Source organism: Barbatula barbatula (genome assembly GCF_947034865.1).
Source record: "Barbatula barbatula genome assembly, chromosome: 19".
Taxonomy (NCBI): domain Eukaryota; kingdom Metazoa; phylum Chordata; class Actinopteri; order Cypriniformes; family Nemacheilidae; genus Barbatula; species Barbatula barbatula.
Genome location: NC_136782.1, coordinates 8,619,278 through 8,643,839, shown reverse-complemented (window position 1 = coordinate 8,643,839; position 24,562 = coordinate 8,619,278). Strand labels below are relative to the sequence as shown.

The 24,562-nt window shown below is 38.3% G+C and overlaps 1 protein-coding gene across 3 annotated transcripts; it reads left to right on the top strand.

Moving 5' to 3' along the window:
• Positions 1-504: 504 nt before the first annotated feature.
• On the top strand, positions 505-24,562 carry ptgir (prostaglandin I2 receptor). 3 transcript variants are annotated; one of them, XR_013788021.1, is made up of 4 exons: positions 545-894; positions 1,719-2,650; positions 22,978-23,496; positions 23,885-24,562. XR_013788021.1 is itself a non-coding variant. In XM_079481527.1 (3 exons), the coding sequence occupies exons 2-3, from the start codon at positions 1,826-1,828 to the stop codon at positions 23,254-23,256; spliced, it is 1,104 nt and encodes a 367-aa protein (XP_079337653.1). In that variant the 5' UTR covers positions 505-894; positions 1,719-1,825; the 3' UTR covers positions 23,257-24,562. The 3 variants fall into 3 exon arrangements, 1 of the variants encoding a protein (XP_079337653.1); XR_013788022.1 differs by having other exon boundaries at positions 22,978-23,519; XM_079481527.1 differs by having other exon boundaries at positions 505-894; positions 22,978-24,562.

Sequence of the window (24,562 nt, the reverse complement as noted above, 5' to 3'; positions counted from 1 at the left end):
GATCTTGTATTCTTTTACATTAATGGCTGGATAACACAGTCAATGTGCTGATTTTGGCTGTCTATGGTTAAGCAGAAGAGTTATGGAAAGCAATAAGCGAGTTAATTTAATCTCAGACCACAATAATATCTTTGCCTTCACAAAACAAACACACGTTTATCCTGCTTTCTGCTGGTATCTGGAGACAAAACAGGTCCTTTGAAGCATGGGCTAGAAGTGCGTCTGTTTACATCAAAATATGAAGTTAAAGTAAACACTTAGATTTCTCTCTTGACATTTCGACCAAAAATCACCAGGTTTGGATGTTGTAGCAATATTCAGTTGTGAGGTCAGTGCCATAAAACATTTGTATCTCGTGCAAATCCATAAAATGTTGAATAACTGAACACATACTGTAAGTGAAGGCTGTCAGATGCGCACTGCCCCTCCTCTCTCTCTCTCTCTCTCTCTCTCTCTCTCTCTCTCTCTCTCTCTCTCTCGCTCTCGCTCTCTCTCTCTCTCTCTCTCTCTCTCTGGTTTATCTATCAGCCACAGGAGGGTTATTGAGTCATTGTACGCTCACATCGAGCTGCAGGGACTTCACGAAACTGTAGAAAGCAAGAAGAAAATGATTACCTAAGAGGCGAATATAGGTTTAACTGTTGTCTCCGTAATGCACTCTGGAGTTGCTTTGTAATTGAAAGTTGTAAAACCAGTGGGCGGCAGGAACTAGACGGGCAAGTAATCCAACTTACAACTGTTTGTGATCGTATAGAAGTGACGATACATAAGAAACGGAAGCCCGACGACATGGCACATGAAGTTCGCATTAAAACGTTGTGTTTGGAGTGACTGACATGAGTTCAGAAGTTTAATGGACGCAGCGCATCAGTGACATGGGCATTACGCGGACAGGTACGCGCATACTTTACTGTTCAACGTGATGTCACTAGATGTTTGGTTTTGCTCTTTTCATGGAATAGCCCATAAGTACTTTATTTACTGATTTCATCTAGCCTACTCCCAGGAACACACATGCTGATAAAAAAAGTATAATCTATGTTTATCCGGTATTATTTGTTACAAAATGCATCTTGTGCAAAGAATTCTGAACATGATCTCACGAATTTGCTTGCATTTTACTTTAAATATTTCGTATGTCATACTGAATGACTTATGTTTTCCTTTCCATTTGTCCCTTTTCACATTTCACATGAAAATTGCCGTTTGCTTTTATGTTCAAGCAAAACAAATAGTTTTCCATGTGGTTTCAGTCTTCTGTATACGTTACATAGGCTATAACAAAAACAATCACTACACGACTACAGTTACATACCGATACACTGTTGCCTTAAAGGGACAGTTCACACTCTCCCGAAAAAATCATTCATCATTACTCAACCTCATGTTTTTCCAATCAGACTTTCTTTCACAAAACACCAAAAAATACATTTTGAAGAATGTTGGTTGACTTCCATGTTATGAACTCAAAACCACTGAGATATTTCTCAAAATATCTTCTTTTGTGTTCCCAGAAGAAATAATCATGGGGTGAATAAATGATAAAATACCATTTGTTTTCCCCTAATGACTAGACCAACGTATTTGGGGTTATATTCAATATAAGACAATAACAAAACTGAATATTTCCTCATTTGTGTCTTAACAGTAAACATCTGCTATAAGCAAGTGTGATAGAAATAATTGAATCTTAACAAAATATATATTTTCCCTTACAGATTCTTTGTATTCTCAAAGAAGAAAAACTGCCCAATAGACAGAAAAATCTGGCCTCTTGCCAGATCCCAGCCTGAGGGGTCGGGTATAAGGGCAAAGCAGTCCGAACATGCTTTCAAACAAGTCCTGTGAGAACATCACTCGAATAGACGTGAACGGGAACCCGGTGATGAGCACTATCATGTTCATTGCCGGGGTAGTTGGCAACCTGGTTGCTCTGGCTATCCTCGGGGTCCACCAGAAGGACCGTCGCACCAAGTCCTCGGTCTTCTGCATTCTCGTGACGGGACTCGCTCTCACAGATCTGTTGGGAACGTGTTTACTCAGCCCACCTGTTTTCGTTTGCTATGCTCAAAGCACATCCCTGGTGGGCCTTACGGGAAATCGTTGGCTGTGCGGACTCTTCGCCTTCGCCATGACATTCTTCGGCCTGGCTTCTATGCTCATACTGTGCGCGATGGCTGTCGAACGATGCCTCGCTATAAGCCACCCATATTTTTACTCCAAACATGTACGGCGAAGCTTCGCAAAGATCGGCCTGTTCCTCATATATCTCTTCACGTTTGCTTTCTGCTTGCTGCCTTTTTTTGGATACGGACGACACAAGCAGTACTGTCCAGGAACATGGTGTTTTATCAAGATGGAAGCGGAGGATGAAGGTGAAGATGAGAAGAGAAGAACTCTGGCCTTTTCGCTGTCCTATGCAATGCTGATGGCACTCCTCATCGCCATTGTTTTCTTGTGTAATGGTTCGGTCATTGTTAGCCTGTGCCGCATGCACCGGAGTCAGTTGACTCGCCGGGGTTCGGTGGTGTCGGCCGGACGCAAGAGGAGGATGAGCACCTGGTTTGGACAGGGAGAAGAAGAGATGGACCATCTGCTGCTGTTGGCCTCTATGACCTTCATTTTCGTCATTTGCTCATTGCCTCTGACTGTGAGTACTGGTTTTACGCTCTGAAATGCTTCCTCTCACCCAGATTGAATTGAATTGAATTTTATTTATATAGCGCTTTTCACAATTTGCATTGTTCCAAAGCAGCTTTACATGGGGAGAATAAGAAAAAACAAAAAAGGTAAAACACAGTACATGAATAGTTTAACTTGTTATATAAAAACCTAGTAAATAATATCTAACGTCAGCAGTCTCCCGGTGGTTTATTTTGCATATTTTGAATGCTTGGCTGAAAAGATGCGTCTTTAATCTAGATTTAAATTGGGCGAGTGTGTCTGATCCTCTAATAGTATCAGGAAGGCTATTCCAGAGTTTAGGTGCTATGTATGAGAAAGCTCGACCCCCTTTGGTGGATTTAGTTATTCTAGGTATTATCAAAAGTCGTGCGTTTTGAGATCTTAGAGAGCGTGGTGGGTTGTAGTGTGATGAAGCTCTGTTATATAGGTAGGGGCTAAACCCTTTAAGGCTTTATAAGTGATTAAAAGAACTTTAAAGTCAATACGATACTTAATGGGTAGCCAGTGAAGGGTTGATAACATTGGGGTTATGTGATGGTATTTTCTGGACCTGGTTAGAACTCTGGCAGCTGCGTTCTGAACTAACTGTAGTTTGTTTATTGATGATGCAGGACAACCACTAAGTAGCGCATTACAGTAGTCAAGTCTTGAGGTCATAAATGCATGAATAAGCTTCTCCGGGTCAGCAACACACAGAATATTTCGTCATTTGGCAACATTTCAAAGGTGGAAAAAGGCTGTTTTTGTGACATTTGAGATGTGATTTCGAAATGACAGGTTGCTGTCTAATATAACGCCTTTACAGTATTTGTCGGAGTAACAGTACATCCTTCAACTTGCAGTATATAATCAGAAATATTCGGTTTGCATGTCTTTGGTCTGATAAGTAATATTTCTGTTTAATTTGAATTTAAAAGAAGGAATTACAGGTCATCCAATGTTTTACATCTTCATTGCACTCTGCCAAAAAGAAGTATTCTTTTATTCTCTTAATTTGTTTACCTCGTGTATTCTTCTTTACAAAGGCAAAATACCTTATTGCCAGAGACCACTCGCTAGTATGGAACTGAGAAAAATAACTCTAGAGCAGTGGTTCTTAACCTGGGTTCGATCGAACCCCAGGGGTTCGGTGAGTCAGTCTCAGGGGTTCGGTGGAGGTCAAGACACACTCATATGATTCGTGATGACACACCCCGATTGGCCATCATTGGCGGCAGGTGATCACACAACATTGCTTGGCCTATCTGTGCTGCAGGGAATTTGGTGAGCCCAGTAGTCGACTTGTGGTATGTCGTGTGATTTCTTTCTTAATATTTTAATCCTTTCATACTAACTATGTCGAGCAAAAAAAGAATTTGGTCGGACGAATATGTACAATATGAATTCACGTGTATAACGGAACGTGATGGGAGTCAGCGTCCTAACTGCATGATTTGCAATGCCAAGTTGAGCAATTCTAGTCGAGCACCGACAAAACTAAGAGAACACTTCCTTAAGCTGCATGCAGATGGAAATTGTTTTTATGGTTTTGTTCTTTAAAACACAGTGATGTTGATGCACGGTTCATTTTGTGGACCAGTAAAATATATACTTATGTTTTGAATTTGAAAAAAATCGTATTTTATTTTTCCAATTAAGAAGGGTTCGGTGAATGCGCATAGGAAACTTGTGGGGTTCAGTACCTCCAACAAGGTTAAGAACCACTGCTTTAGAGGGAAACTTCACGCAAAAATTTAAATTCTGTCATCATTACCTCACCTTCAAGTTGTTCCAAATCTGTATACATTTCCTTGTTCTGATGAACACAGAGAAAGATATTTGGAAGAATGCTTATACCCTGACAGATTTTGCCCCCTATTGACTACCACAGTGGGAAAAAATACAATGGGAGTCAAAAGTGCTGCAGAACTGTTTGTTGTCCTACATTCTCTAAAATGTCTTCTTTTGTGTTCAACAGAAAAAAAACACGATAAAGCAAATTTTCCTACTATGGGGGTCAACGGGGAGTAAAATCTGTCTGGTTATTACAAGAAATGTTTTCAGATTTGGAACAACTTGTAGGTGAGGAAATGATGACAGATTGTTCATTTTTGGTGAAGGATCCCTTTAAATATTTGTATTTGTTATTTTCCTCTCCTTTTTAATGCAATATTTTACAACCCATTATTTTCTAAAAAAACAGCATTATATACTCAAGTTCCTGATCAAGATGTTAAAGGAGGTCTTGAATGTCTCAAAAATATTTTTGACCAAAGATGAAGTTACTGACTTTTGCCTTAGCAGGGACGTATTGATGGTCCGTTCAAGTCACGTTGGAAATACGTAGTTACGACTGGGAAACATTTCCCATCTCGAGTTTCCCAGTTGGGGTTGTATCTGTGAGAAAACATGATAGAATGATTCTGCTCAGAAGCTAAGTGGTGATCACACTTTTTCCGTTGCGGCTCCAGCACTTTGGAATTGGGCGCCAATATCTTTAAAATCCTTGTCAAGCCTGGATATTTTTAAAAAGGACTTGAAGACCTATTTATTTTATCAAACTTTTGGTGTTTGATCAGGTTTGAGAATTGTGAGTGACTCGATGATTGATTATTTTAGTCCTATTTTTTTATGTATTTTATGTTTCTATGTATTTTTAGTTATTTACTATCTATGGACAGCACTTTGGTCCATTTTAATGGCTTTGAAAGTGCTCTATAAATAAACTTTGAGTTGAGTTTTTCAGAAAAGGAAAATGAACACTGAGATTTTTAAATTATTAAATACCTTGTTGCCAACGTTGACAAGCACTCAGTCATTTCTGTATTTCTAAGTAATTCTTTAAATCTAAAACTAAACATTTTAGTTTGCATCGCCCGAACGAAACCACAGTTCATATGATTCACAAAACACGAATAAGTCAGCTGTGGACCAAAATAGCGTTTGTAAACTCTTATATTTACCTGCTGCCTACTCAGTGATCTGAAGGTCAAATGTTTTTGTTACGTGTAGTCACTAGGCGTGTACCTCCCCCAGAGGGATCTGGGATCAACTCTGCTTTTCAGTCCTGAATTGCATAACAAAGGCTATTATTTCTGAATGATAACTCCATATGTCAGTTGATGTGTTGATTTAGCACACCGTCAGTATTGGTTTTTAATGTAGAGGCGTGACAAACCTGACAACCCTGGGTAACTGGATTAGACCAACCCTGCTTTTCATGTAACAGTTCCAAACAAAAATAGAACCGTGGTGTTTTTGTTGTTGGAGTTTTGATCTCAATTGGGCATATTTTAAAACAGGTGGAATAAATGAAGAGAAACGTTATGTTTGTGTATAACAGCTTGATGCTTAATCTAATTATTTATCATGTTTGTTGAGGCAAGCATTACTATTAAATGTGCACCAACCCCTAATCTAAATATTACAGTTTGACACATGACTTATCCTTGTACTATTTTTCTTACAGAGATGAATGACTCTCAAAAATGTGCAGATTTTGAGGAAAGGTGTGGTAATACGTTTCCAATACATTAGGTTTACGATTTTCCGATATAAGCAAACAAGCATATATAGGAACTCACTGCTATACATCGGCAAGATATATACATTTCACCCATCATTGGTTTTGTTTACACTTGCTCTCCATAAGCAAGAGTTGTGTTAGAGCATTCTTAATCATCACCTGTTGATAGAAAATTAATCACATTTCAGAAAAAATTTAATAATTATGCTTGTGGTATGTGGAAATTTTCAAAGCATTTTAAACTGCCTATTGTAACACTATTGTGCAAATCAATTATCACCTAACAGCATTCTGGCAGCCAATCCCAACTGAAAAGCAACACACATATAGACACATCCAAACAATCACAGCACAAACAAAGGACATTTGCATTGTAACACTGAACAGACAGATTTAGCGGATAAAAAGGGTAAAAGGATGGGCAATGTTTACATTAGATAATGTAGATAATACGGCGGTGCTGGGGCTTCAGTTTTATGACGTCATGAACATATAGATCAGCGGTTTCAATTAGGGGTGTGAATCGTCACTGGTCTCACGATTCCATTCGATTATGATTATTATGTCACATGCTTCTTTAACAACACGAGGAGACATTTTAGATGAAGTGTGGTGTCTTTAACATGTCTATGGAGCGCTTTCTATTAAAAAAAAGGTTTCTCTGAACACTTTTCAAGTCGTCATCTGATTGGTTGAACTTTACAGGATTTCCGGGAGACGTACACAAAGCCATCTGAATGAAGAAGTTTATACGTTTACATCGGTTGCAATAAGAATTCAATCACGATCGACTAAATGATACATTGTTAAAAGTATGCGAAGATCACGGCATAAACTCATAAACATTGTTTTTGCTGTTAACTTTTCACACGTTCTTGAATGTACACCAGTCTGTTTTTGTGGGGACATTTCCACGCCACACAACACTCGAAAAAAAAACATGATTTGTTGCTTTACGTGTCAGTCATAAGGCCTCTTGGTCGGGCCTTGACCAAAGAAAGCAGCCAAAGTTCCCAGACCTTCAGTATGAAGGGCTGGCTATGCGAGACTAATAAAACAGTAACCACTGGCACATATGATGTTTAATTGCATGTTTTAATAATCAGTTATTTGATTTTATGGTTGATTATTTGTTAATGCATTTAATAAAAGATTTTCTTTTCAACTTCAGACATCTATATGTTTTCGAGAACGATGTTTACTTCGGTTACAATGAGAATTCATCACAATCGAACAAACGCTAAATAGTTCAAGGTTCACAGCATAAACTCATTCGTAATTGCACACTGGTCTGTAACTGAGGGGGCATTTCCACACCCCTATACACAATGTGTCACAAATAAAATGTGATTGGTTCATTTCACTTAATTTAGTCATACTGTAAATGGCTTCTTGGCTGATCCTTGGCCATTCAAAGGTTCTGCGAGGCAAACATGAACTTACAATGAGCAATATAGTTAGTTTTCAGCATTTATTAATCTTTGTTACGCTTTTTCATAATGCTGAAACAAACATGAGCTAAGATTAATAAATGCCGTGGAAGTATTTATTATTGGTAGTTCATGTTAGCTAATGCATCATCTTATTGTTAACAAATACAACCTTGTTAAGTGTTACCATTTTAATTTTTATTACATTTTGACTAAAATACATTTGTAATTGGATTAAAATAAACATCTGTAAAGTATTTTATATACATTTTAATGGCTGTATCCATGTTTAAAATGAATAATGCTGTTGGTCCACAAGACCCCTGAACAACGGCTGGGTAACAAAAACATAAATACGCACAGGTCATTCTTGCTTTTTTTAAATGCACAGGAATCCATGTGTAATAGTTGGACAAATTACAAACAGTGGGAAAGGCTGACAGATTGTATGTGGAAACATGCATTAAATGATATTCTATATCTGTTAAAAACACCCCAGAGATGCAGATTTCCTCTGGAAAATGACAGATGACATGAGTGGTCTCATGAGAGCTTCATGCTGGCCACATGGAAATGAACACTAGATACTTTTTCCAAAGCAAATAGTTTACATAACAAAACCATTGTGATTTTTTTTCCATATACACACAGACTCACAATGAAAGCGATTTACATGCATACTCACCCACCCAAATGTTATATATGACCTGTGTAACAATAAACCATGACGCTTTATGCACTTAATCCTGCAAAATATACAGCTTGTGCCTTTCATGTTACAGAGGCCGTATATGTCCAGCCTTGTGTGACAACATTTGATGAGACCGGTCCGGTAAAGTTAAATACAAAGGCCATGTTTTAGAAGTTTCGATGTCAAGAAGATGTAAACCGTAAGTTTTGTCAGCTGTAGTCTTGGCACTGGCCATTTGCCAGACCCGGATGTCTGCCGCATCACACACACGAGGAAATGACACGAAACCTGTAAACGCTCTGTCATCTAAATTTAATTTATTGTTGGACTGCTGTCAGACGTAACTGTTTGCTCAGATACAGCCATTAACCTTGAATCCACTTGCCAGGTGTATTTCAGCATGGTTAATTCAATGGTCTCGAGCTGCCATAAGGGTTATAAAGGGTGCCTGTTTATGAGCTATTGGACTCGCATATCCTTTAATTTCCCTTTTATTGTGCAACATTTATTATAGTGATCAGTTTTATTGGGTGTTAAAATGTCACAAGGTTAAACAACAGGACTGGGTCATTTTTACCCTGACCAATAATAAGCTCTCGAGGCCCTAAAAGAAGCCAGACATTTTATCTTTTAAATTACTTTTAAATCATTTTAGTTGTCTTCCATTAATGAGAATTTCATATAATTATTTAAAAATATTTTCTATTCAAATATATTTTTAATATCTCACTTAGGAGGCGTCTATGGATGTAACTGCTCAAAATGCCTAGATTGCCTACACCACTAACAATATTTCTGCCAAATTTTTAATAAAAATCTTGTTTTTATTAGCATTTATTTGCAGAAAAAGAGAACTGGAGAAACAGGTGAAAATACCAGAAGAGCGCGATGCTCTCTATTTTTCAGACCTCAAATACTGCAAAGGAAACAAGTTCATGTGCACTTTTAAGCAATACAACAGTAATATTTTTATATTAAGGAAAGTTCACATTACATTGCTGTTGGATGACTTTTTGTCACTCCTGAGGTTTGATTTCATTAAATTTCAACAGAAAGTGGACTGGAATGACCACAATACATCTAGAAATTATAATTCAATTAAAATGGTCTCTTAATTCTCCAGTGGCTGTATATATCAAAGCTTCACTGACGCGGAACACTTTCCTAATTGCCATATCTGATGTCTCTCCACTATGTTTATCTGAAAGTAAGTAATGGCCGCATTAAGGCATTGATCAATACTGAGATCAATACTGTGGTAAGTTTGCACATTACTGAAAGACTGCTGACACAATGATATCTGAAACCCTCTGTAGTAACTTCTAGAGACCAAACAATATCTAGGTGCACACGCATGCTGAATAGGGTCATGTGAAACCCACTCTGCCGTGGACATTTTGGGATATTTGACCACGTTGGAGATGGAATCGTTGACGAGGACCCAGTGATATATTACACAAGCCTGTATCAAGAGTATTGATACAAACCTTTGTCGGATTGGTGAGCCAAAGAAACTAGCTAGTCTCCTTTGGGGAAAGGTCTGGATTTCAAGAGCACTTTCAGAAAAATACTTCAGAATGTAACGTGACACGATCAACTTTTTATATCCAAAGTAACTTTCTCTTTGTAATCGCACATTTTTTATTGGGCCCCTTATTATATCCAGTTGACAATAGATACTGTTGACTTTCTTCCTTCGCCAGAACACAAAAGAAGATATTTTGAAGAATGCTGTTAACCAAACAGCGTCGGCACCCATTCACTTGCATTGGTTTTGTGTCCATACAATTGAAGTGAATGCGTACCGTCGCTGTTCGGCTACCAACTTTCTTCAAACTTCATGACGGAAGTCATTCATACAGGTTTGAAATTACAAGAGGTTGAGTAAATGATGATAGAATTTTCTTTTTTGGGTGAACTATACCTTTTACGCAATAAACCTTTATTGTACAGCTTCCATTGTGACATCTTACCCCAGACAGTATGACAACATGCCCTGCTCTTCATATTCTTTCCATCTTTTCAACTACGGGTCAAATATACACTTTCAAAAAATTTAGCTGACCCTACATTTCACTTTCAAAATTTAGCTGACGCTAAAAATATTCAACACTGTAAAATGTGTGACAACTAGCCCCAGTCTCCCCCTGTTGGGTGTGGTTAGAGCATCTCAATAAGGACCTGCCTATTGAGTTGCTTTCAAATCTCTGTATTAATATACAGCTAGCTATACTGTACACCTGAATTATCATACAGACTGTTGTTTTTCCTTAAATAAGCATCATTTAGTATGTTTATTATAATGTTTTCTCATTTGGAACATTGGCTGGGTCCAACAATGTAGATGGATCTCAGGTTTTACCATCCTTGTGTGAATATTTGCCCTAAAGAATAACCCCCAAACCTTGTTAGACTAAAATACAAAATAACATTGTACTACTGTCATATCATCTCAGATAATACATCTTTTAAAGTTAATCAATTGTTAAAATGGCATGTTTTGTATCTGGGCCCTATGTTGTGCAATGGTCTTAAATAGGCAATAACATGCATGTCACAATTTATTAAAATGGCATAATGCATAACTATTAATCTCAATAGATGAAATACAAAACATTTTAAGTAATGCTCTTAAATGTTTTGACTATTTCAATGGAACAGCTCAAAGCATCTCTACAGAATTGGGGTCTGTGGTTTGAGGTCACCAATGGCCCACGCTCTGTGTTTCTGAGACTTTTGTTTTTACTGAGGTTTATGAATGTTTCTTGTGCGTCAAAGTGGGTAAATTAACTCCCAAAGCATATGTATGGGATAATCCTGCCTTTGTTTTCTGGAGTGATGAAACATTGTTGTGAATTCACAGTTTTCCAAAATGAAACATTTCCCTTAAAACCCAAAGATGTTTTTCAGTTAGAAAATCTAAAATGGGTGTTCGATGGGAATAGCAAAATACCATTGGGGTTGTTTGAGTAAGGTCAGTTCTATTGAAAGAGTCTGCCTGTTTTGTATCTTATGCGTTGTATTTTTTGAGCAGATGTACAGTACATACAAAATAACGGATCCTGTTCTCTTTAAAACCACAGATATTCATACTTTCTCCTCAATGAAGCCTTTGATGGAAATTGTTATTGAGAGAGGACATCTTGACATTGATTTATCATTTAATGAACGTTCTTTTAAGACGCCTAACCGGAAAGTACAGTGGTCATTTGTGTTGTGCATTTCTTGTACTCGCGTATGTAAAAAATACAACGCAAATATGAACAAATTGATATATCGTATACAAACTGTTCCAGCACATCTCATTCTGTTAAAACTTATGTCCAGAACATCTTTCATTTCAACCACTGCCAGAAAGTGTTTTCTTACATTATATGGCCTTTATCTACATAATACATTCCCATTAATTCCCAGACTTACTATGCCACTACTTCATTTCTCTAAATGGTGAGAACATACTATTAGAATCTTTTCCATAGTTTTTTCCTGCTGTCTCGTTTATAATGTTTTTCCTTGGTTATGGACATTTTGCAGTCAGCGAGTCGTCTTGGCTTGATATGAGCTGTTTTGTTTGATAGAGTCGAGTGTATCTTGCAAATGTCCTCCCTTTGTGGTAAAACACAGTCGGTTCCCTAACGTGAGCGCCGGCTAATGTTTATCTGATACACTTTGTGGTTAAAATATAAAGTCGAATTTAGGTCACTACTTCAAGCGCTCTCCTTCCCTACCCACAAAACATTTCCAGGTACTTGAGATGCAGAATTCAACCATTGAAGAAGTCCTAATCACAAGTCACAAGACATACAGAATGAGTTGAGATTCATTGATCTGAAAGGTTTAATTACACTTATGACCAATTATTGGTTTTTTAATAACCAATATAATTGTTTTTTAGTATAAACGCTATATAGCACCAGTGGCGTTGGATTTAAGAGTGAGGTTAGGGAAGGGGCTCGTCTAGCTTATTTAAGAATAAAATATTGCTGCTTTGCAGATGTGTTGTTAAGTGTGCCAAAAAAATAATGGTGCAAAGATAAGAATCTTGTTCTTGCTTTAGGTCTCTTTGTATCTCTTAACAAATGTCAGAAAACCACACGCTTTCTGATGTGCACAATGAAACAACTGCTTTAGTAATTTTGTTTTCTTAGCAGTGAGCACTTAATATCATATTGCACAGAGTTGTTGTTGTCGCTCGGAGTAGTTTGTATGGCTCAGAAGAGAGAGAACAAAGAAACCACATGGAAATGAGCTTTCATGTACATGCAAATATGAAATGGAAACACCAAACGTCTGACACACATTGAGAACATTGTTTAAGTTTTGACATGAAATACCTCCAGGTCAAATCTGTCTGTTGGTGGGCATCAGTATGCATGCTCCGTTCTGGTTTGCGTTCCTGATATCCCACACAAACCACATGTAAGGTCAGTCAAAGGTCCACAAGACAAACGAGCATCATCAATGTTTATTTCAGTGATTGAAGAAATGGTTCACAAACGATGTTTGTGTGCAGACCTGCTCTGCTGCATGTTTATGATTTTTGTATATTGCTGTCTTGTAATGCACTTAGACTTGCGTGTGCCTGCACATATTCTGGGAATTTTTTTGATTTCTGTTTTTCTGTTTGATTTGTCCCATGTGTATACAATGGCCTTAAAGTTGCTCGGGTCATTGTTAAACTCCTAACGTTTTGTGAGAGAGGAACCCCCTTTAATATGATGGATACATGATCTTTCAGAACCTGCCACTAAACCAAGAGAAACGTGACATGATTTCGGTTAATTTCCCTAACTGAGAATCAGCAAAGCTTAGCTAGTTTTTTGTTAAATAAAGTAACATGTAAACGTGTTGTGGGGACAGTCTGGAGCCTGTTGACAGTTAGAACCTTGGCAGAAAACACCCTTTCCAATTGCACGGATGTCCCCGGAAAGGACAGATATGTGAGCGCGATTGTTGTGCGTCTACATTTGAAACAAACTTGTCCATGAGCAAGGCTACCAGTGAGCGCTGATAAATGTAAATGTGAATAGCCAATGTAAGGCTGCTATTCATTGACTACTGCTCAGCTTTAAATACTATAGTTCCATGTAAGCTTACTTTCAAACTCCTGAATCTTGGTCTGAATCCTTCACTCTGCGATTGGATCCAAGATATTCTCACTGACAGACCTTAGGTAGTGAAAGTAGGCCAGTTCACCTTCAACTTCATCACCCTGAGCGTAGGCGTGCCACAGGGCTGCGTCCTGAGTCCCCTACTCTACTTTCTCTATGCACATGACTGCGTGTCTTCTCACAGCTCCACTGCTATTATCAAATTTGCTGATGATACGGTGGTTCTGGGCCTTATTTCCAACAATAACGAGACCGCATACTTGGATGAGGTATAGAATTTAATATCTTGGTGCCAGGACAACAGTCTCTCTCTGAACGTGACCAAAACCAAAGAGCTGATTGTGGACTTCAGGAAGAGCCAGCTCCTCTTATGATCAAAGGGACCCCTGTGGAGAGGGAGAGCAGCTACAAGTACCTTGGTGTGAACATCGCTGAGGACCTGACTTGGACTTCACACATTCAGACACAGATTAATAAAGCCAGGCAAAGACTGTACCAAAGACTGCGGCAGCTGAGGAAATTCAGGCTTTCACCAACAATCCTCAAAGCTTTCAGGGGCCATAGAAAGTGTTTTATCCATAGAACAGTGTTGTATGGAAACAGCTCCAGCCAAGACTGCAAAGCCCTGCAAGGAGTTGTGCGCTTAGCTGAGTGCATCTCAGGGTCTGCTCTACCATCCCTGCAAGACATCTACCTCAAATGCTGCAAAAGCAGAGCTGCAAAAAAATAAAAGACTTGGGTAACTGTCTTTGGTGCTGACCTGACCTACATTTCACTGCTGGTTGTATATTCTAAAATGTGTATGTGACAAATACAAATCTTGAATCTTAAAAAAAAAATTCTTCCACCATACAGAAAACTAAAAAAACATGTATTTAATAGTTATTTAAAACTTATTCTTATTAAAAACGATTATCAATATTATTGAACTTAAAAAAATCACCATACCTTTTAGATCGTTTAACTGATAGCATTAATTGGTCAAATCTTTTACTATCGGTTATAGGTTAAATGGTCAATATGAACATCCCTACATGGGAGACAAATGCGTTTCTAAATACTTCATTCCTGTATGAGTAGAACTCTGACCCTTAAAGAAACAAAGGAGAGCTGGTCAGCATTGTGCAAGCAGTCACACGGCTTATACAACATATTGATGCCTCTTATATTGAGTTGCTGAGACAAAGCGGATGTCAGAACTTTCTGTGTTAATATTTTGGCGTTAGCTATTGTTAAGATGGGTTTGTGTGTGCCTGTTTTCGACACACCCCTTTATTCACTTATCCAACTAGTATTGACCTGAATTTTGATCTACGGCAAAAGCCTTTCAGCTTGTTTAAAGCCCTTACAGTGAAACACAATATAAGCGTGGATGTGGGGAAAGCTTGATGTGTTACCAGCCTGCTGCTATTTTAGGCAGCTGTAAATGCACAGGGAGGCTGAGATGTCACCGTATTAAACTTGCGAAACAGCAGATGATCTAATGAACCTCTGTGCAACAGAGCAGCATTCGTACACTTCCAGACAATATGGCGAGATGTTGAAACTTACAGCGCTTTGGGATTTACACTCTTTAAAATAAAGGTGCTTAGAAGGTTCTTCACAGTGATGCCATAGAAGAATTCAGAAAAACCATTCAGTCAAAGGTTCTTCAAAGAACCATCTCTTTCTTACTTTTTTATAAATCTTTATTGAACCAAAAGGTTCTTCTATGGTATTGAAAAGCTTTTTTTGAAGCACCTTTTTTAGAGTGTATGTGAAATGTTTTTCTTTTAAAGCCTGAGGCTTTCCCAAAATAGATTTATTATTCTATCAACTCATGTATTGTCACTTTGATCAGGTGGTAGCACCTGTCCTGTTAGGTTACATTCTTTGATGTACTAATAATCATTACCGACTGTTAACAAGACAATCTGCCTATGTAGAATTTACCACAACAATAAACTTTTCTGTGTGGTTGGTGTTTTTTTAGTGCAATGTTAAGTGGTTGTTAGGGTGTTCTGGCTTGTTTCTAGGGTGCTGTTGCATTTCGATTTTAAATGCATGGGTGGAGCATCTTTATTTAACTATACCAATTCTTCCACTCCTAACCCGTGGATAAAACAAAACTCAGCAACAGTTACAATTTTAACTTATGTTCAGGACTGCTTGAAAATGATGACCAGGTGTGTTGAATATGGGTTGGAACTACACTATGCAGATCACTGGCCATCCAGGACCGGAGTTGATAAGTCTGTTTTTTGCAATGTTAAACCTCAGTATGAAAGTCAAGGGATTTTGAGTTAGGTTATTTGTCCATGTTAAATAAATGTCTTTGGTTGAAGAGCTGTCTGCACATGGTCAACCTGTCAAAAAACTAGTTATACGTATTACGTAGTATTTCTGTGCTCGATACACTCCCCCAGTCTTCGTACAAGTTTTGGAAAGTTATTTTCGAACATGAAAAATTATTACGTGCGATACTATTGTAAGTACTCAAGATTAACATGAGAGTAAGGGCCGCTTTAAAGGATTTAAAAATCTAATTAAAGGATCTTAATGTACTCCACTTGTTCTTCCCCTTCACGTCGTTCAGTCAGCAAGCAACACTTTTTTTTGTACGTGTTGCATTTCACGCCCATCACTGAGAAAAACTGTGTCAGAGCATACAGAGTCTCAAACTGCTGCTGCTGTGTGTGGTCAGGTTAGATACAGTATCAAGACATATTTTCAATGGTTGGAGGGAAAGTACGCAGATGTCTCTGAACGGCTGAAAGGCGGCAGTAGACACAGAGTGGAGGGAAATGATGAAATCTGATGAGTGTCGGAAAATGCTCGTCAGCAATTTGATGAAGGATGACTATCAAAATGGAGATGAGTTATAAAACCCCAAGCAAAATGGATGAAGATAATATATTTAGAGGTATTCATAGTTCACTGGAGTATGTAGCACAAGTCTTTTAATGGCCACACTTTGTAACAGTCACCCTTACAACATTTTGCCGTAATACTGGTGACACGTTTATCGAAAACCTCTTAGTTATAGTCTGTAGGTGCGGTAAAAACCACACATCTGTTTCAAATAGGCCAAACTTGCATGTGAAAACAGGAAATAAAGTCTAGAAGTGTTCTTAAGGCAGGAGGGAATAGGTTGCATCAATGACCGATTCAGTTTCATTTCTGCTGAGGAAGTCAAACCATTTTGTTTGTTCTTTTAAGTGACATTTGATTTCCTTAAAACTTCAGCTGAAGTCTGTCAAGTGCAAAAAATTACATATGCTGTGACAGAGTAAAATGTGGCAGCTATTCACCTCATGGATCTCAACAAGGGCTTTATTGCAACATTTTTTGCTTGTGTTCATTAGATTCAATGGTAAAGGGAAATGTCACCATACCAAGAGAGACATATGTCATTCTTGTCTTTTTTATTGTCGATAAGCTTTAGTTACATCGTAGTCATGAACAGCGCTGGTGGAATTAACAGGAAGGACTTTCATTCACATTTGTGGTCCAATTTCCGTGAAGAGAGATTGTACATTTTAAATGCACATATCTGCCAAAGGTTAATGTTGTCTATATCTATGTACACTACAGTAGCTTGGCCTCAAAGCGAATAGACGTGCGTCTTGTACCGATTACAGAATTTATAATGGATAAATGGTTTTAGGTAAAGTTGTCAGTACTCCAAATGAGCAGATGACGAGCAGGGCCATGGGGGTCAATGCATTTGCGGTTAGCGTTCACTAGATGTGTGGTTCCAGTCCGGCTCGATTATTTCCTGATCTAATCACTCCCTCTTCAACACATCATTTCCTGTCATATCTCTACTATCGCTTTTAATTAAAGTGGCCCAAAAATGATGCTGTAGGGTTTGTAGTAACAGCAGCTGTAATGCATTTTTCTGATGTGAAGCTTTAATTCGGGACCCATTTGTGGGTCGCACAGTAATAAATAATAAAATTACATTTACATTTAGACAGACACTTTTATCCAAAGCGATTTACATTGCATTGTACCATACATTTGTTTCTCACTTTGTGCAATCCCCTGGGATAGAACCCATGACCTTGGCGTTGCTAGCGTCATGCTTTAACCACTGAGACACAGAAATATGTGAAACCACTCGGCTGTTGAGGTAAATGACAGAGTTTAGTCTATATAATGAGTAGCAATGACCGTAGTTTTGAAATCTTAATTTTGTATTTAGGTATTGCAATGCTATCTTTTAATCATACTATACATTTTTATTTAAGAATTGGTTATAAAAACATTATATTGTACAGATTTTCCATTTTAAAATAGTGCAAATAAACAACAAATTTACAAGAAAATTGACATGATAACATGTTTATTTTGACTCAACGCAATTTCACAGCAACATTTTTTTAAAGGCAGCCAATTCATACGCCTACATTAGGTTCAGGGGTGTGGTTAGATGCTGCTAATGTTTTTTTTTCCTAAAAATCAAAAAAAAATTACGATTCTAGATAAAAATAGGGAATGCGTATGTGTGCAGTTACAGCTCAACATCACCATCCACTGACCTGGCATGAATAATACAGCGTTTGTATTTGTTTCCCGGATCCGTGTAAATGCAGATCGCTTTGATAACGCCGTCATGTGTACTTTTTAAAAACGCAAAGGAAAAACCTTTCAGTTTTTCCATTATGTAAACGTTCTCTTAATTACGAATTTCCATTAGACCGGGCTGTACCAGCACGTGGTGAGGAAGCCAAACTTTGCTTTGGACCAATTGATCACCTCAAGTGTCTTAATCTCTAAGAGATACTGATGGGCCATCTTTGGTGTCCTGTCACAACTTGATTTGCAGCCCACCGGCGAGAAAATAACAGCACTGTAGGACCATATGAGGTCTTATGGACATGTAGGGAAATGATTTGGGGTGTGTTTGCTTAAGGTGTTTTGACAGCTGTTGAAACATGCGATCGCAGACTCACTACAGAGCTGGTGGCACTGGACGTCAATTTATTTGCCAAAGCTGATGATTGAGAACCTTGCAGGAATGACTCATCATAGCAGCATTAATGCCATTCATGTAGCTTAATATTAACTTTTACATTATTGAAGTTGGGTATTAAGCCTCAAACAGCAACATTTACACAAATCTGTCTGATAAAACACAAATTATTTTTGGCACACACAGCATTCAGCATAGTTACAGTAGTCAATGTATTTGATATAAATGTTGCATCTGGTGATGGAATATAAACAATGACAATACCACATAGCTGCGGTTGCATAAAAAAGCGTCTGCTAAATGACTTAATGTAAATGTAAACACAAAGCGCAACAGCACTTCTTGTCAGTAAGAGACACTACACAGGTCTTCCCGGTAGCATTGTCACAATACCAGCAGAAGTATTCCACTCATTCCAATGTTGGGTCAAAATGGGAAAAAGCCAACCACTGGGTTATAATTTAACCTATGTCAAACCAACAGGTGGGTTTGCTCCTTTTTCACCCAATGTTGTTTTGAAAATACAACACTGTCACTCCTGACTCATCACATATTGACATTTGGACAGCGGACCTTAGAGTCGCTTTTTAACGTGCAGGTGGCGTTTTACAATGAGCAGGGTAGGCTTCTGAGTTGCTTAAGGTTGTTTGCTATACGCTCCAGGCTGAGACACATTTAATTCATTGCATTTGTAAAAATAGTGTGTGCACTTATTAAATAGCTAAAAATCAGATGCTTAGCAGACCATCAAAGTGGTCCTGACCAGTGCAGTACGCATGTGGCAGTGTGTCATGAAAACTAGAACTTCATAAGCAAAATAAAAAGTGTACCTGATAGAACATCCGCATTTCAGGCAAAGACACACAAAATCTTTACGACATTTTCAGTCTAACTCAATCATATATCAAAGCTGTGGAGTGAGAAGCTGTCAAGAGGAGCGCAGCATCTGGATAATAAATATGAGCTAATATTTGGTGCCCTTTTAACTGCCCTTAAATCTTGATATTTCATCAGTGCCAACCCTACACAGAAAAGAAATAACTTTATCAATCCCAATAAATCACATTAAATAAATCAAGTTTTCACAAGGCTAACTGACATTTATTGCTGACATTTATTGTTCCTTATTCATTATCCCGTTATCAGTTCACACCCTTCACCTGTTGCCCTTGTTATGCCTCTTTTGAAGTTTTTGTTCTTGTTTTCCCCTCAAGATATTTTAAGTTAAATAAATGTCTCTTGTTGAAGAGCTGTCTGCACTTGGGTTCTGTTCCTGTCAGTTTCATGACAGAACGAACCAGCCGCGAAGACCCAGCAGACAGCCAGCTGGGCACCTCTCCGGTGTTGATCTCCCCAGGGTCCCCTCCAGGGTTCATCTCCTCTGATTCCCTCTCGAGGGTCGAGGTCATCGGGGTCCCCTTTAAGGGTCGAGGCTGTAGGGGTCCCTCACCAGGGTCGAGGTACCTGCCAGAGGTCGATGCTACCGGGTTCCCCTCTAGGATCGACATCGCTAGGTTCCCCTCAGGAGTTAATGCCGTTGAGATTCCATCCAAGGTTTATGCCGCCTGAATCCACGCCAGGATCTGCCCTATCCGTGGCCATCCCTCTTGTGTTCCTGTCAGCGGGCCCCCCAGGAGATGTTCCTGGGTGAGGTCTACTGGCTAATTTTCCTGTCTGCGGCCCACCTGTCAGTGTTCCTGTCTTTGGGTCGCCTTATATGTTTCTGTCTGCGACCACCTGTGTTCCGGTTACTGGGCCTAAACTTTATTCCTGTCAGCGGGCCCCCCAGGAGATGTTCCTGGGTGAGGACTACTGGCTTATTTTCCTGTCTGCGGCCCACCTGTCGGTGTTCCTGTCTTTGGGTCGCTAGTATGTTTCTGTCTGCGACCACCTGTGTTCCTGTCACTGGGCCTAAACGGTATTCCTGTCTGCGGGCCCTACAGGGGATGCTCCTGTGTGCGGGCCTACTGGCATGTTCCTGTCTATGGTCCCCCGCTGGGTGTTGTCTCTGGGCCAAAGACTGTTGGTGGCCCACCAGATTGTGGTTTGGACTTTAGTTATCATTTTGCAGTGTTTTGATTTTTTTCATGTAGTGTTCCCCCTTGGGGTCGACAGGTGGTGTCCCTTGGTGAAGGGGTACTGTCATGTCATGGATAAGGAAACAAGGGGCGGGGCTAAAACAAAAAACATGGAACTGTTTTGATCCTGTCAGCCTGAACTAGAACCACTACAGCGAGGACAGGATCAAAACAGTTCCATGTTTTTGGTCTTAGCCCCGCCCCTTGTTTCCTTATCCATTATCCCGTTATCAGTTTACGCCCTTCACCTGTTGCCCTCGGTATGCCTCTTTTGTTCCTCTCCTATTTAATGCCATTGGTTAGCTGTCCTGTGCTGGTTCATTTGTCTTCATCCCTGTCTTGTGCTGTTGCCTCTGGTCTCTAGGTTATGTTAAGTCAAGGTTTAAATTATGTTCATGTTTTGTTCTTGTTTTCCCCCTCCAGGGATTTTGAGTTATGTTTTTTGTCCACAGTAAATAAATGTATTTTGTTGAAGAGCTGTCTGCACTTGGGTTCTGTTCCTGATATTTCATGACACAGCTTTTAGTTTACTCAAATTAAAACTTATAAAACTTTCCTGTTCATTAAAATAAAATACTGACCTAAAATGATTGGAAAAAGCTAAATGTTGCCTCAAATGAATTGAAGAAAGTTTAAAGCAGTTCAATTATAATAAACAATGTATTCATCTTATCTAGCAACATTCAAAATAAACCAATAAACAACAAAAAATTGCTAAAACTCACAACTAAAAATTCTAAAATTAAAAGCGAATTAAAAATATGAATTACGCTCAAATCAAAACTATACCTCTTATTCACAGCATGTTGAAGCTTTTATCTTTAGATCAGTGTAAAACTACATTAACTTTGGTTTCCAGAAGGTTGTTTCTGGTGTCATATATTTGGTTTTGCTTGATGCAAAAGTAGAATAATTGGAAAATCAGGATGTGAAATAGAAACAATTGAGTAAAGAGATTAGGAATTGAAACCATGACCGATGTCTTACCTCTTTAGAACAACGTGTTCCTCAGATTTGGAGAACTTTCTGAACCAATGCAAAACAAGCTCCGGCCCAAAAGCTAGAATAACTATCATTTAGCAACCATGTGGAAGTCTATGAAATAGGAAATTGGGGGAATTTAAGAACAGTGAAATTAGACGCCCTACATCTGCTGTTTCCTCCTTACTGCGGCTACGGTCTTGGTTTCTGATCTTAACTTCAAACAATTGTGATGCACAAAGCATACTAACGTGTATACTTGTTTTTTTCCAGAGCACAGCCTTAATCGCACAACAGATCTGTTGATTATTTATTGCAGGAAATCTGGAACTGATAATAATACTACAGTCAAATAGGGAGATATTTTGGGCAGGTATCTTGTGCTGGTCCTCAACCTGGTTTAAAGCAGGGGTTTTAAACTTTTGTACCAGGCGAACATCTTTGACAATATTTTCTTGAAGTACCCCCCGAGGAAGTAAATATTTCAATTTAATAGCACATTTGCACTTTTAACTTCATTTTTTTGGTCTGTTTTGAGGTTTTTATTAGGAGTATAACTTTTGTTATTCTTAACATATCTTTCTAATTAAAAACATTTCAAAGCACTGGTAGACATCCAGTTTTCCGAACACCCCGTTATTTAACGTTAAACAATTAACACTCAAACAAATTGTGACTGGATTTTAAAGCTGTGAAATCAAAGAAATATACTGTTTGAATTATGTAAATGTGAGTTTAAGTGTTAAAATGAAGTAAATCTGATTAACTCAAATATTTCTATTAGAATTCAATTCACCAAAATTGTGAATTGCATATTAAATGAATAATTTGTAAATTAAATGCATATTTGTTTATGAAATAAACTTAAATAATATTTATGTTTTATTTATATGTAGATTTTATAAGGTCAATATAACTTGTTTATTTTTTTTGTGAAATTTACTAAGCCACATTCGTTCTTTTTTAGAGTGAACCTCCTGCAATTCCCTTGTGAACCACCAGGTTACCATAACCACACGACAAAAAAAGCCAACGTTTTGTTTACTACTCATGTTTTATTACTAACACTTAGACATTTACACAATAAGTACTAAAGCCGTATGCCTTTCTTTTTGGTGTTCAATGAGCAGTCTTCATCCGCCTTCACCAGCTTTGACATTCCTATAGATAATGCCCTCTAAATCAAATGGATTGAAACCACGTGAGGATGAGTGAAAGAAGTAATTTTAAGACCGAGGTTGTTTTGTCTTGAAATCGACAAACCTGTCTTAGAAAAAAACTGACATTTGTGTTGTCTAACATCTTATCCTCATCTTTCACATTACATTTGTACAGTTATTATAGATTTTAATAGTGTACAGTGCGTACATCCTCATCTACCGTCAGTGTACTCAAGTGTACTTATTTAAGAAAAACACAGCTTATCTGTCAAATGTTTGCAGACTAGACAAAGATAGATTGAAGTTTAGACAGAGGATGTTCTGTTTTTTTTGCCTCTCCCACCAAGCTAATCTCACTTTCTCTTTGTCTCTCTCTCAGATTTGTGGTTTTGTGAATGCCATTAGTCCGGTAGGGAACGACCAGCAGAACCTCATGGCTTTCCGCTTCTCTGCCTTTAACCCTATCCTGGACCCATGGATCTTCATCATCTTTCGTAAGGCGGTCTTTCGCCACCTCCGAGCGTTCTTCTGCTGCTGTTTCCCCCGAGATGCCGTCAAAACCACAGCTCAAAGCGCCCTGTCCTTCCCCCTGGAAGGCGGAGACCCCAACCACAGTACCAGCATTCAAAGCAAGATCTACTGCAGTCTCCCACAATGAGATCTTGAAGAACAGGAGCATTTCTGGGCAGAATACTTAAGACGTTGTGCACTAAGTTATATCAGGAGGGAAGGAGACTTGGTAAACGTGTAAAAAAGACGGTATGAATGTTTCTACGGACGAAAAATGGACAACAGTGTCTGGCCAAAATGTCATGAAATGGAGAGCGAAAGACTTTGTACGTTTGTGAACAAAGGTTTACGCTTAAGCAAACTTTTCAAGGCATGTAAACCACAGCTTGTGAGTGTAAAAACAACATGAATGTGAGTAAATGATGGTAGGATTTTCATTTTAAAGTGAACTGCCCCTTTAAGAGAAGGGGGAAGTCCTAATTTACTGCAGTACTTTTGAATGTGATACATGTGATACATCAAATGTAAATGTTGTGACAAAGCATTTTAAGGCTTCCACATTATGTTTAGCCCAGGGATTTATTATTATTATGGGGTAGTAGCCACTTTTATCCATGGATTATGCAACGTTTCCCACTTTAATATGATAGGGAATTAGCAACTTTTTTTAAACAACACTGAGTTAAGGTCATTTCAAAATCACTTAAAAAATAAAAAGTCTGTCATCATTCACTCAACCCCATGTCATTTCAAACCTGTATGACTTTCTTTTGCAGAACACAAAAGGAGATATTTTGAAGAACAAAACAGCATTGGCCCCCATTGACTTCCATCATTGATCCAAAAGACATTTCTCAAAGATATTTTCTTTTTTCAAATGTACATCATGCTGTACTTGATCATTTTGTTTGGTACATAAGTGGTCATATCTGATAAACTGCCCAATAATTGTCAGACCTAGAATCTTAAAATGTGTGATGTGTTTTACATCATAAAATGTGTTTTAAAAGTGGGCATTTTGTGAAAAATTGCATTAAATGTAATCAAATCATGGTATGTTAGTACAAATAACCTAATTGAATTATTATGGTTTCAAATAATTTCAATTATTCAAATAATATAAAGAAAAGACTATAATAGGTAGGGCTTCTGTGGTGTACAAAGCTCTGACCATGTGTTTAGTTTTCAGCTGAAAGTTGAGACTATCCCCTCCATAGCACTGCATGCCTGCTCTCAAAATCCTAAATATTTATTACAAAACTGTAAAAATCTGACTTTAGATATACTTGCTGCTGTCGAACATATTTGCTGGGTATTGTAATGAAGCTGTGCAATATTCTGCTGATATTTATAGACTGTGTGAACACATAGAGACATTGTCATGCTATTTGTACAAGAATGGAAAGTTTGTTTATTTTGTTTTAAAAGTAACCATTAAACCTTCAAGACATCAT